Raw genomic sequence first — 12866 nt, forward strand, 5'->3', positions numbered from 1 at the left:
TTCCTTTTCTGCCTCTTCCAGGTCTTCTTAGTCCAAACCCAGACCCAGCAGAACATTCAGGCTTCAGTCCCAAGGTACACACAGGATTAAGCAGTGGGGGTCTCCCACTTCCAAAGCAGGGAGTAGTAAGACCCCCCCCCCCTTATGGTAACTGTCTCAGTGATTTAACTTTAAAACTTTCAAGCCCTTCTCAACTGACTGCTCCTTTAGGGGGAAAGATTGCTCTGCAGGCAACAAAACTGGGAACTCATTACCCAGGACAAATGGGTTTTAAATATAATTTCCCAGGAATACAGATTCCACTTCCACAATTTACCAACCCCAGATGGTTGGCCAGTCATACCCCATGTCAAGTTAGTGGGCAGAGGCTCAAAAGCAAGTTCTCTCTCTTAAGTATAAGGGCTATTCAAACTGTCCCAGAAGAGAAAAGGGGACAAGGTTTCTACTCAGACTTTTTCTGGTGCCCAGAAAAGACAACTCCTGGCATCCTATCCTAAACTCTTTTTTGGTGATCCCAAAATTCAAGATGTTAACTCTTCACTAGTTGCTTCCTATGCTAGGCAAGGATGCCTGGTTGGCAACACTGGATTTAAAGGAAGCCTACTTGCACATCCCAATCAGGGAATCTTGCAGAAGATACCTATGCTTCAAAGCAGGCTTCATGCACTATCAGTTCTCTGCACTGCCCTTTGGCTTATCCACTGTGCCCAGGGTATTTACAAAGTGCCTGGCTCCAGTCATTGCATTTTGCAGGCAAAGAAAAATTCAAATATACCCATACCGGGACGATTCTCTAATTCAGGCAGAAAGCCAGGGTATACTATTGAATTATCTGACGTTTGTACAAAAAGTACTAACTTTTCTGGGGTACACCATAAACAAAAAGAAATCACATCTGGTACCCTACCAACAAATTGTATTCCTGGGAGCAAGCTTGAACACAACTTCCCAGATGGCTTCCCTCATGCCAGAGAAACAAGTTCATTTGACAGCTTACTTCAAACTTATGGCCACAAAGACCCTGCTATCTGCAAGACAAATACTGCAAGCCTTGGGGTTCATGGACTCCTGCATTCTTCTAATTCCATATGCAAGACTGCATATGAGGAAACTACAGTGGTATCTAAAAAGCCTATGGTGTCAACATTCTCAGGATCTAGAATCAATGATTCCTGTCAAACCTTGACAACAGATGCATCAGACTGTGCATGGGGGGGGGGGGGGGGGTGCTCACTTGGCAGGGCAGTAGATTCAGGACAAATGGAACCCCAGTCAAATGCACCTGCATATCAATCAAAAAGAAATGTCGGCTGTACAGTATGCTCCGACAGCCTTCAAGGACCACATTCTTCCCGGACAGTTATTGGTAAAGACGGACAACACCACTGTTATGTGGTACATAAACAAGCAGGGGGGTAACCCACTCATACTCTCTCTGCAGGATAGCTATGGCTCTGTGGAACACAGCCTTGAGCTACCAAGTGCACCTACAGGCTGAATTCCTGCCAGGAAAGCTAAATACACTGGCAGATTACCTAAGCAGAAATCTCATGGACCCACGCAAGTGGGAAGTGCACCTACAGGCTCAATTCCTGCTAGGAAAGCTAAATACACTGGCAGACGACCTAAGCAGAAATCTCATGGACCCACATGAGTGGAAACTGGAACCAAAGATATTCAACATGTTGAGAAACAAAGGGGGGAGCCCAGAGACAGACCTGTTTGCTTCCCCTCAGAATTATCAATTGGACAAATTCTGCACAAGGACTCCCCACAAACAAGCTTGGAAAGTGATGTCCTGTCCTTCACCTGGAAAAACTATCAGTTTAGGCCTTTCCCCTCTACCTCTCCTCTCCAAGGTACTACTAAAGATCAAACAAGACAAACCAACGACAATACTGATTGCACCAGACTGGCCACACCAACACCGGTACCCCCTCTTGCGCAGTGTCACTGCTGGCACCATGGCACCTGCCTCAGACCCCTGCTCTGCTGTCTCAGCAGGAGAGCCAGATTCTGCACCCACAACTTCAAACCCCGAACATGGCAGCCTGTCTAATTACCTGATCTCACCATTCCCATCCCTCAGTAAGCAAGTGATGGATGTCATTCTGGAGGCAAAGAGGCCTGTTACTAGAAAATCCTATGCTGAAAAATGGAAAAGATTCTGTTCCTGGAGCCAAAATATGGGATGGGCACAGCAGCACCCAATTTACCTCAGATTCTTCACTGCTTAACTGAGATGCTTCAAAAGGGCCTTTCCTTTTCCTACATCAAAATTCATGCGTCAGCCATTTCAGCACATTACAACAGAACCACCCACCCCCTTCTATCATCCACTGCTGAAACAATTCCTCAGAGTGGCCAAAAACTTGAGATCACCCAGGAGAGCCCCTACTCCAGCCTGGGACCTTTACTTTGTATTGGAAAAGCTCACTCTATCTCCCTTCGACCCAGCTGCAAGTGCAGAGTTGACATTTTTTTCTTGGAAAACAGCTTTCCTTGTAGCCATCACTTCAGTAAGAGGGGTGTCTGAATTACAGGCCCTCATGGCTGTGGAGCCTTTCATCATGTCTCATGTGGACAGGGCGTCCCTCAGGACCAGTCCCTCCTTCGTGCCCAAGGTGGTATCCAGTGTAGCCCTTTAATCAGTCCATTCATTTGCCAACTTTCTTTTCTAATCCACAGAACAAAGGGGAACGAATACTGCACACCTTGGACGTGCACAAACAACTTTTTGCATTTGCTGCAGGGGCAGAGGGGAAAACTATTTCAAAGCAAACCATTTCTAAGTGGATTTGCCATTGCATTCATTTCTGCTATAAGCACCATGGAAAACCTACCCCACAGGGGGTAAGACCACATTCAACCAGGGATGCATCTACCTCTACAGCCTTTCTCTGAGGTGTCCCTACCAAAGACATCCTAGAAGCTACTACCTGGAGTTCTGTACATACCTTCACCAAACATTACTGCTTGCCAATTGTTTCTAAATCCAGAGCTGGCTTTGCCACTGCAGTCCTGCAGGGCCTTATAGCTGGTCCTAATGCTATCTAATTGCCTCCTCCCATCCTTAGCTTTGGGAATCTACCCAAATGTGATGACTGCAACAGTGAAACACGAAGAACATAGTAAAGTTGTGTACACTTACCATACATGTAGATGTTCGAGTGTATTTACTGTTGCAGTCCTGGTTACCCTCCCTCCAGCCCCCTGACTTCTATTGTCTATACCTCTGTTCTTGTTTGCTATGCTTAAAGCTTTCTGGTGTATTTGCTTTTTGTTGGAGGTGTAACCTTATATAAAATTGCTTCCCATTATGGGGGCAACTGACATTTCGGGCAAGAAAAACTGATAAAATGGCATTGGCTGCATGCTTTATACACCTGACTACCTGACATCATGGAAGATGAGACAACAACTGACGCAGGACCCAAGACTTTGTTAATCAGGCCGACTGAGATGTACTGCAAGCAGATAACCCAGATGTGATGACTGCAACAGTGAATACACTTGAACATCTACATTTATGGTAAGTGTACACAACTGTACTTTTTGGTTGCTCTAAGTTAAGTTAAGGGTGTGTCACCTGCATAAAGGATTGTTAAGGTCAGGCAGTGCTATGGAGAAGTCGTTTACAAAAAGCGAGCAAAATAAGGAGGTAAATATTGATCCTTGAGATATATCAGACGTAGGTATGCCAGTGCTGGAAGTCTGATTGTAGGATGTTACTTGGAAAGTCCTATTCTACAGGTAAATGTGGAAGCATTGTAGTATGCCTTCTCCAAACCATTGTTTTGTGTTTTTTGTAAAAGTTGACAGTTAATTAATTGACTTGAATTTCCTCTTCATGTCTGTGAAAACAATACTACGTAATGGGTGTTTTTCAGTGTTTACGTTTGGTCAGAGACATGTTAGTTTGGGTGAAAGTGCTGAAGTTTTTTCAGAACACGTTTGACAGTTAGAGCATACCAGAATATTATTAACTTTTCTTGTGTGAGGATGCTTATGTAAATGGCACATTAAAGGACAACGAGATATTAAAGTAGATTGCTTAATCTGTTGCCTCTTAGTCCCTGTTCGTTGATACAGCCTAGAAAAATCACCCATGCAGCTTTAAAAACTAGTCCACTCAACTGTTTTCCCTGTTAGGCTTCCTACCTTTCCGTACTGTTTTACTTTCACTTTGAAAATCAAGTTGAAAAACCTCTAGCTGGCTCTAAAATGATGTCACATCTGCCAGAGCTCTTGCTCTAGCTACCGGGGCGTTTCCTCCCCCAAAGTGATGTAATCCCCACCTGATTTGCATGCTGTATATGAGCCAGTGGACGTCCCACATTGTGATGTCAGAGCTGCCTTGCACAGCCCACTCTTAACCTAGCAAAAATGTCAAACTATAATCTCACTTTTCTGAAGAGCCCTACGATATGTGACAGGCAGAAGCAAAGTAACAGCTGCAAAAACTGAGCATACATTCGCAATGACCATGCACAGACATTAATTGCATGTTTTTTCACAAGAAGCAGATGTCTGTCACAATTAAACGACAACACTACATCAGATTACAAGAAGTATGCAATACTGTAATTTTCTTAAATTACCACTTAAAAAAAAAGCATGTGGGTGCTGTCATGCAAGTCTGTGGAATATTTTGTGTTTATAGTGCATCATGTGTTAGCTATTTAACCAAACAAGAAGGAAAAATAAGTGGGAGTTTGATGCTTTGCAAAACAGTGCTTATTCCCAGTGCTATGGAGCTTGGTTCTAAATTTGATACGAGGAGTGCAACAAAAAAAATCTCCCACTGTAAGGAAGGAAAGGCTGACAAGAAAACAGCACATTAGCCTGGTCACCTGCTGTGAGCTGTCAATCACATGCAGATAATGGGTCAAATTACCCTTGACTCTGACAACTAAGGAGGGTAGGTCTAAAGGGGGAGGGGAGATACCTTGAAGAACTAGATTTCAGCCTTCACGAAAGAAATCAAGTTAGCATTTCTAAGAAGAAAGAGCAATAAAATGCACTTTTCAGTTCTGTTCTGTAGCATTTGCACTGCTTATGTTTGAAGTAGTCATTGAAAAAGGCTAAAATTTTAACCAAAAGTAGGTGGCTGTAACACAGCATTGAATGCCTGTAAAATCAGAGGACTGACGGGAGCTTTAGGGAAAACGTGGCAGATCTGATGCAGTTTTTTTTTGAGACAAACAATGCATTCTGGGATACTTGAGGCATACTAAACAGAATTATTTCAAGATGCCAGACCTCATATGGACAGAGTCAGAAATTGCATATAAAAATATCTAAAAAGCTCTAAATAGTCCCAGAGTGGTGTTAAAATGTAGGAAACACCAAACCATGATGAAATAAACATGTTTTTTGAGACTGTGGGTGCGGTTGTCCTTTAAGGCATTCTTGTTTGTCATTGCACAGTTTTGGAAGTTTTGTTCCATAAGGATGATTTAAGTTTGGAATGTTCACATATTTATTGCTAGATTTTGCCTGATTTTTACAAGCATTCCACAAAGAAATAGCTGTATACTTAATCAGACTACGTGATATCATAACCATTACTTGCATGCTTGAGCTTTATAGGTTCATAGGTGTATACTAAGCTAACAACCAATAAGAGTTCTTATATGCCTAGCTATGCAACCCAAATATGACCCATAAATTTGATTTATGTAGGGGTGACCTGCCGACTACCTCTATCCAACAGAGACCTAGGCAGCAGACCAGGGATGAATTTCTGATTATCCATGCATTGGTCCAAGTTGCGCTCAGATAGGGCTAGGGAGGAATTCTGTTTTGCATGGGTGTGGAACCTGCTCCATCTCCCTATAAGCAAAATGTAGGTCTTTTGATGTAGTAGTTCTGATGCTGTTTTGTGGATTTGCAAAAGGTTCATCAAATCAGATTCCAGGGATACCTTGTACGCCAGGCAAAGATCGCCTCTCAGAAGTCTGTATGATAATTAGTAAAGAGACATGGTTTTGAGGTGATCAGTGCAGGACATTGTGCTTACTCCCTGTATCCTTTTTGTAAGGAACCTTTCTAGATACTCCAGTTTCTGCACATGTCTGGCCAGGTAATTATCAAAGGGGCATTATACTCTTATGATTTGTCTGATGAGGGCCAAGTACAGTGATACAGTGACCTCTCTGGACCTAGATGGCATGCCTTTTTAAGCTGAGCAACATAAAACTACTTGGACACATGTTGATTGAAGGTTAAGTTACTGTCTACATGAGTTTCCAGATCCCTGACTAATGAATCAACTTTTAGGGGTGTTGTATCAATGACTCAGTTCCCCAGGGTATCCGACTTACTAAAGGGTACTATAATGCATTTCTTGGTATTGAGTTTTAAGCCATGGCTTTGGCACCAAACATTTGTATGTGTTAGACCTTCCCGAGGAGTGTTCTTGTCTTGGGGGATTCATTGACTGTTCCCAGTTTGGAATCATCTACAAACCTGGTCAGCCAGAGGCCTTTGATATTGGCTTTCTACTCCAAGAAGTAGATGCCAAGGAGGAGCTGGCCCAGCATAGAGCATGGAGGACCTCCACTGGTGACTGTCCTCTTTGTAGAGGTGGCATCACTGATACTAACTTTTTGGGTCCTATCCATGAGACAGCTAGCTGTCCAGAGTGTTATAATGAGGTTTATGCCTAGTTCCATAAATTCTTGACAGTGCCCGAATGGGGTATTGTATGAAATGTTTTAGCCAGCTCTAGGTAGGCAGTATGCACTGCTTTCCCCTCATCCATTGTCTTGTTGACCTTTTCAGAGAAATCCACCAGGTACAACAAGCATGAGCTACCTTTGACAAAGTCAAACTGGGATGGATCCAGTGTCTGGAACTCTCCTATGTCCTCGTTGATGATTTACATGATAAATCTTTCCATGGATTTGCAAATAATACTAGTTAGACTAATGGGTCTGTAGTTTCCAGGATCTGTGGAAAGTCCTACCGTATGAGGGGTTATGTTTGAGAGTATTTCTTGGGGGATGGTTTGGGAGTGAGATGGGATAAAGCTGGAATTGAATTTGTCCTCAAAACAGGTTTACTATATATTGCCAGTTTCAGCAAATGTGGCACAATTAACCACTAGTTCAGCACATCGTTGTGTGCTGCCCTTGAGGTTTCTGACATAGCTGAAAGTGTTATGGTCATCTTTCACCTGGGAGGCTATCTTAACCTAAAAGTTGGCTTTGTTGTCCTGATTAGTCCTTTTAGTTGTGTATATACTTTGAGAGAATTTATTTATTTTATTTTATTTTACATTTGTTGACCGGGTTTGTCCGACTGAGCTGAAGAGCATTTTTTCAGCGGAGGCCCAGGGGAGAAAAGCTGCAATATATTATACAATTTTCATTATAAATTAGCATTAAACAGCAATGTTACAGGATTATTGCAAGGCATTAAGTAGCAGTACAATGTTATACAGTGTCAATCAGGAGTGTAGCAAAGCCCTTTCAAGATGTATAAAAAGAAGTAATATGCCATTAAGATGAATATAGTTTTTGGGGTAAGTGGTTACAAAAACCCATTTTATCATAATGTAGTTGCATGAAGGCAAGATAGTTACAATAGAATGTTTCTCTGAGGCGATTTGCTTAATAGGGTTTAGAAGACAGTAGAAAGAGTAGTCAAAGAAGATTAGAGAGAGCTAGTGAGAAGAGTGAGTTAAGGGCACAAAGTAGATTAAGGTATGAGAAGTAGGGGATGTTTAAGGAGGGAGAGTGCAGTGACAGGACTAGTGGCTTTTAAAGTGCTCTGTGATGGCTGTCTTAAATTGTTTAGGATGTGTAAGGGTGATTTCTAGTGGGAGCCTATTCCAGACAATAGTGGGGTGATAGCTGTACATGTTGCATCCAAATTTAGACTTGGGTTTGTAGATTTGTAGTAGGTCTTGGTTAGAGCTTTGGAGAGGTTTGGAGGGAGAATAATGGGAGATGAGAGGGGATAGTGCTGGGCAGTAGGAAGGCTGGTATAGGATAATGGATGATCTGGAGCTGAGAGAGAAGAAGCTGGTGGGGTAATTCAAGCCAGTTTAGGTGTTTTAAAGAGAGATAATGATGGGATTTGTAGGTTTGTTGGGCAGCAAATTTATGGGAATTAGTCTCTTATTTTTGCCGTAATGTTTTTCCCTTTGTTGTATGTTCTGTTTATCCTGTTTAATTTGGGATGCCACCAGGATGGTTTGTTTCTGGGGCTAGTTCTGGGCTTACTTCTGGTAGGTACAGCAGCTTCTATGCAGCCATTGACATGGTTGTACAGTTTCTGAGTTTAGTTCAGCATAGGCCCTTGTGTTCTCAAGGTTTGGAGGGGCATTGAATTTTGACAAACTATCATTAATAAAATGTAGCTTGCCTTGGATTAGTTCCCTACATCTGGTTTTACTGGGTTATGAAGTTCATTTTGAAGGAGACATCTTTATGGTCGGACCTTAACAGGGAGGATGAGATATGGGGGGGGGGGTGCAGTATTCTCCCATATTTGTGAGTATGAGATCCAGAGTGTTGGAGCCTGTAATGGGATTGTTCCCTATTTGGTCAAGGGTGATTGTATTTATGTAGTCCAGGAATCTCTGTGCCTGTAGATTTAAGGCCATGTAGGATTCCCAGTCTACAGAGGGGTAAAGTTTCCCATAAATAGGGTGGTAGGTTGAATGGTAAATGGCTCCAGTAGGTCTACATATGCATTATGGGCTTCTTGGGACAGGGATGGTGGCCTATAGCTGGCTAGGATGTGGTACAGGATTTTGTGTATGGTGATCTGCATGTGGAGGAACTCCAGCACTTTATCCTTTTTGACCAACCTAGAGGTATGCTTATTTATGTATATCGAGACACCTCCACCTTTAGCCCTTTTCTGTGCAGCTACTGGTCTAAAAGAGTGGAAGGCAATGAAACCTTTACCAGGGTACTCTGTGCCTTTTTAAACCATGTCTCCGTAACTGCACATGTCTATATTGTCAAGTATGAGGAGGGCTTGGAGGGAGTGTAGTTTTTTTTTTGTTTGTTTGTTTTTTTTTAGGTCCTGGCATTGAGCAGTAATACATTGAGAATTGATTTTGCTCTGTCAGTAGGTTTGTCAGTTTGGCATTGCCTAAAAAAGGCCTTATGGGTTTGGATAAAGTTTTAGCCAGTATTCAAAAGCCTAGAAGGGACAGGTGCAGACCATCCTTGACAAAGCAGCGTGGTCTGTTAACCATGTCCTCTCAAGCTTACAGATATTGTATCCCCTTAGAATGACACCAGAAAGACAGGTAGTTGTTAAGTCAGTCATCTTTTGCTCATATTGTGGCATCATCCTTGGTGATGGTAATAATGCTGCTCACTGCCAGGCTCATACCAGTCTGAGACACACGGTATGTAAAGCTCCACAATGTCTCTTCTTATAGGCCAGGGAGGCACATTTACACCTTTATGGACTGTGATGGAACCATATTGGTACCTGTGGTGTAATGACTTGAGTGCATGTGTGATTTGGCAGATCCTGGCTCCAAATAAGCAACTAGCCATTGTCTTCTTGTTCAGCCTGGTTATAAGGGTATCAGTATGGCTTACAATGGAGTCCTGTATGATGACAGCCTTAGGAAGTATTTTTGCTTTCCTTAGGGGCATAGTGTTTGGGGCTGCATTGAGTGACTGTTTGTGTGGTATTAGATGTTTTTTCTGAGTGCCTTTATGCTTACTGAGGCACAACTTTGCCAACAGGTGGTCTAGGTGTGTTGTGTGCTATGTGAGGTGGGTGTTGTGTGCGTTCAGCAACCTGATGTGTGCTTCATTGCAAGAATGTAGCCTCCAGTGTTGTTGTGTAATTACACCTCTCGCATACTGTTTCTGTTTAAGGATTAAGTGGTTGTTGGCAAACATGAGACAATTGCTACTTTCTCTCCAATGCCCTTATCCACCAAGCTGGTTACAGAGAAGTTAGGAAATTGCATATCCATGATGTCCAGCCTTTTGATTTCTGAGCTAAAAGTGGTGGTGTGTTGAGGTTAGAAGGCTGTTAAGAGTGCTTTGTTTGTGCAGACTAGTAATGGTGTTTTATTGGAGCAGATTATTCTAAAGAGTACTAAAGTATACCACCTGTAATGTTTATACTATATGTACTGGATTCTTCTAAATTTACAGGTACTTCATTTGACACTTAACTAGCTTCTCTAAGATTGTCGACGAACAAGGTATTTGATCTGTACTTACTGTTTGACAGGGTATGGTTTTATAAACCATTTTATAGGGAAGATGTGCTTTCTAGGTGTTTGATACTGCACAGGGCATTGCTAACCTCTGCTGTGTGGTGAACCCCTGTGGAGAAATACTGCAAATTTATAGCAGCACAGATAAAAAACAGAAAACGAATGAGCTCTGGCCAGTATAACAGCTACATTATGAGCCCGTTTGTGTGTTTTCCAGCTTGTATAGACTAGGCACATACAGACTCCTAATGTAAAAACACAGTACAAGAGACCTACAAGGGCAATGCTACTCCAGACCAATTAAACAACTACATAGAATTCCCTCGCTGAAGGTGTTTTCAAGACAGTCTTACAGAAGTAACAGTGAGAGGAAGAGCAATATATTTTTTTTTTTTTACAAAAATATAGTGAAATGCACAAGTAAAAGCAGGAAACGGTGATTATTCAGAATATGTTAAGGAAGTGCGATTTAGCAACCAAAAGTACTTGGCTTTGCCTGGATGGTAAAACTCTTCTGGAATACAGGCTAGGAAGCCAGGTCTTGCTGAATGAACTCTGGGGAAAATGAGGAGACAATATGTTGTAAAGGAGGTTTACTCAAGAGCAATACTGGCTTGCTGGGTGGGCACTTGGTGTCTTGGATCTGTGGACTGGGGGTGGGAAGATTCTCTCATTCTCTATTATGATTCAAGCCGGTTACTTTTCATTCAGGTTAGGTTACTTCCTAAACTGAAGCATTATAAAGTATGGCTGATTAAAATGAATCTGTAGAAGTACAAACGTACGGCCACTGACCCGCTTCGAGTAGTTGGTACATGCTGTCTGTATGTGAGATCATGCTTTAAGGCTGTTGTCTTTTCAAAAACGAACCAGGTCAGATCCCTGCCTGTGTTGCCCAGAGATATATTGGTGGAACTTAACAGGAAGACTTGAGACTGATTTGGTCAGCATAAATTTGTTATCTCCATGGTTGACTTGATAAATTATGTAAAAATGTAATTTCTAGGTTTCATTTTGGCAGTCAGAGATGTAAGGTGATTAAAGTCCGTGTGCATCAAAACATTTAAAATGAAGTAACTCTCTTTTAGCATGAAACAGATTTAAAGTTGGATGTGTATTTTTTACAGACAAAAAATGCTACTTTATAGTAACTTTGTGATGGTGGTAAATGTGTAGGTATAAATAAGAACAGCAAAAAAGTCATTCCATTTGGCAAACAAACAAAATGTTGTTATTGTTTCCTTCCACAATTGTTATTGATAGGTGGAAGATTTTTTATATGAAGATACAGATAAAATGAGAGAAACTGCAAAGAAATTGTTTGCAAGACTTCAGGAGGCTGAAAGGCGGCATATTACAGAAAAGAAAGCACTGGAGGTAAGAAGTGAAGCAAAGGTAAACAAAAAAAACGTGAAATATTATACTTAATATATTGTTATGGGCATACCTCTCAACTGCTACTGTTTTAAACCTGCAGTTTTACTACCCCCCCCCCCAAAAAAAAAAAAAAATCTGTCATTTTTGAGGAAAAAGTGGTTTACAGTTAACTTACAGTTAACAAGAAATGCCAGCCGTTAACTTACAGGACTTATTAATTTAGAAAATGTATGTGTCGAGTTATTTTATTCTGTTAAGTTTAAAAGTCAGTAGTACAAAACTGCCCTCGATTTGGGGCCTTTCTCTGTGTGATTGTTTGACATTGTTTCCTATTTTGAAAGAAAGAAGCTGACATGGTACAACTGTGACTGCTCAAAAAAGGTCTGTAAACCTAAATATTTCAGAATGATATCCAGATCATGGAAAAAAGCAAAGGAAGTATCCTTTTCTAGAATATTTCATTTCTTTTGTAAACTGGATTGTGCAAGTTTTTTTTTCCAGTCAGTTTCTTGAAATACTATGATAATTTACTTCTGTTCCCCCTCCCATAGGATAAAGTGGATGTGTTTCAACAGGAGCTGTCAGACACATGCACTGCCCTAAAGGAATCGAAGGATGAGGTTGGGAAGAGAGATATGAAGATAGAGGAACTGCAGAGATTGATGGGAGGAATGGAAAAGGTAGATTTTTTTTAAACGGAATGCTAAAGCCATTGCAAAAAGTATGCAGAATGCAAAGCAGCTAATTTCTGAAAGCTCTCTATATGATGAGAGTACACCAGCACCGTGAATCAAGTAAACTGTAAGAGTGAGTCGGCAAAATAAAATTGTGACCAAAAATGAAACCTCGGTGCAGGAACCATTGGATATTAATACAGTCTCCAAAATCAAAGCCTGACAAAGGTTTGGATGATAAATTGTATAAAATTATTTATCGTTCAAACCTTTGCCAGGCTTTGAATTTGGAGACTGTATTAATATCCACTGGTTCTTGCACCGAGCAGTCGTTCTTGGTTACAGGTTTTTATTTTGAATGTGGTTTTCATTTATTTTCTGTTTGTTTAAAATAGAGTGGTGACCCATGTGAAAAGAACACAGTTACTGATTCTGTGTAGTGAATACCAAACAGACATATTACTGATGGTTTGTTGTATTAGCAGATTAAATTAACTACATAAAGTACTGCATTGCAGTGATGTACTAAACTGTAGTGCAAGTACTTTTTTTCCCCGTGTTCTTTTTGCCTCCTATCTGCTGGACAACAAACCTTCCTCAACAGGACT

The 12866-nt window shown here is 41.3% G+C and overlaps 1 protein-coding gene across 1 annotated transcript in view; it reads left to right on the plus strand.

Moving 5' to 3' along the window:
• TUFT1 (tuftelin 1) overlaps window positions 1–12866 on the plus strand; it is a 268035-nt gene that overhangs the window by 127813 nt on the left and 127356 nt on the right. The window contains exons 7-8 of the mRNA XM_044080638.1: window positions 11471–11584; window positions 12136–12264. Of these exons, the coding sequence (XP_043936573.1) occupies window positions 11471–11584; window positions 12136–12264 (243 nt within the window). The remainder of the gene's footprint in view (window positions 1–11470; window positions 11585–12135; window positions 12265–12866) is intronic.

This window comes from Protopterus annectens, chromosome 8.part0 (assembly GCF_019279795.1).
Source record: "Protopterus annectens isolate FY-2018-M chromosome 8.part0, PAN1.0, whole genome shotgun sequence".
NCBI classification, from domain to species: Eukaryota; Metazoa; Chordata; order Ceratodontiformes; family Protopteridae; genus Protopterus; species Protopterus annectens.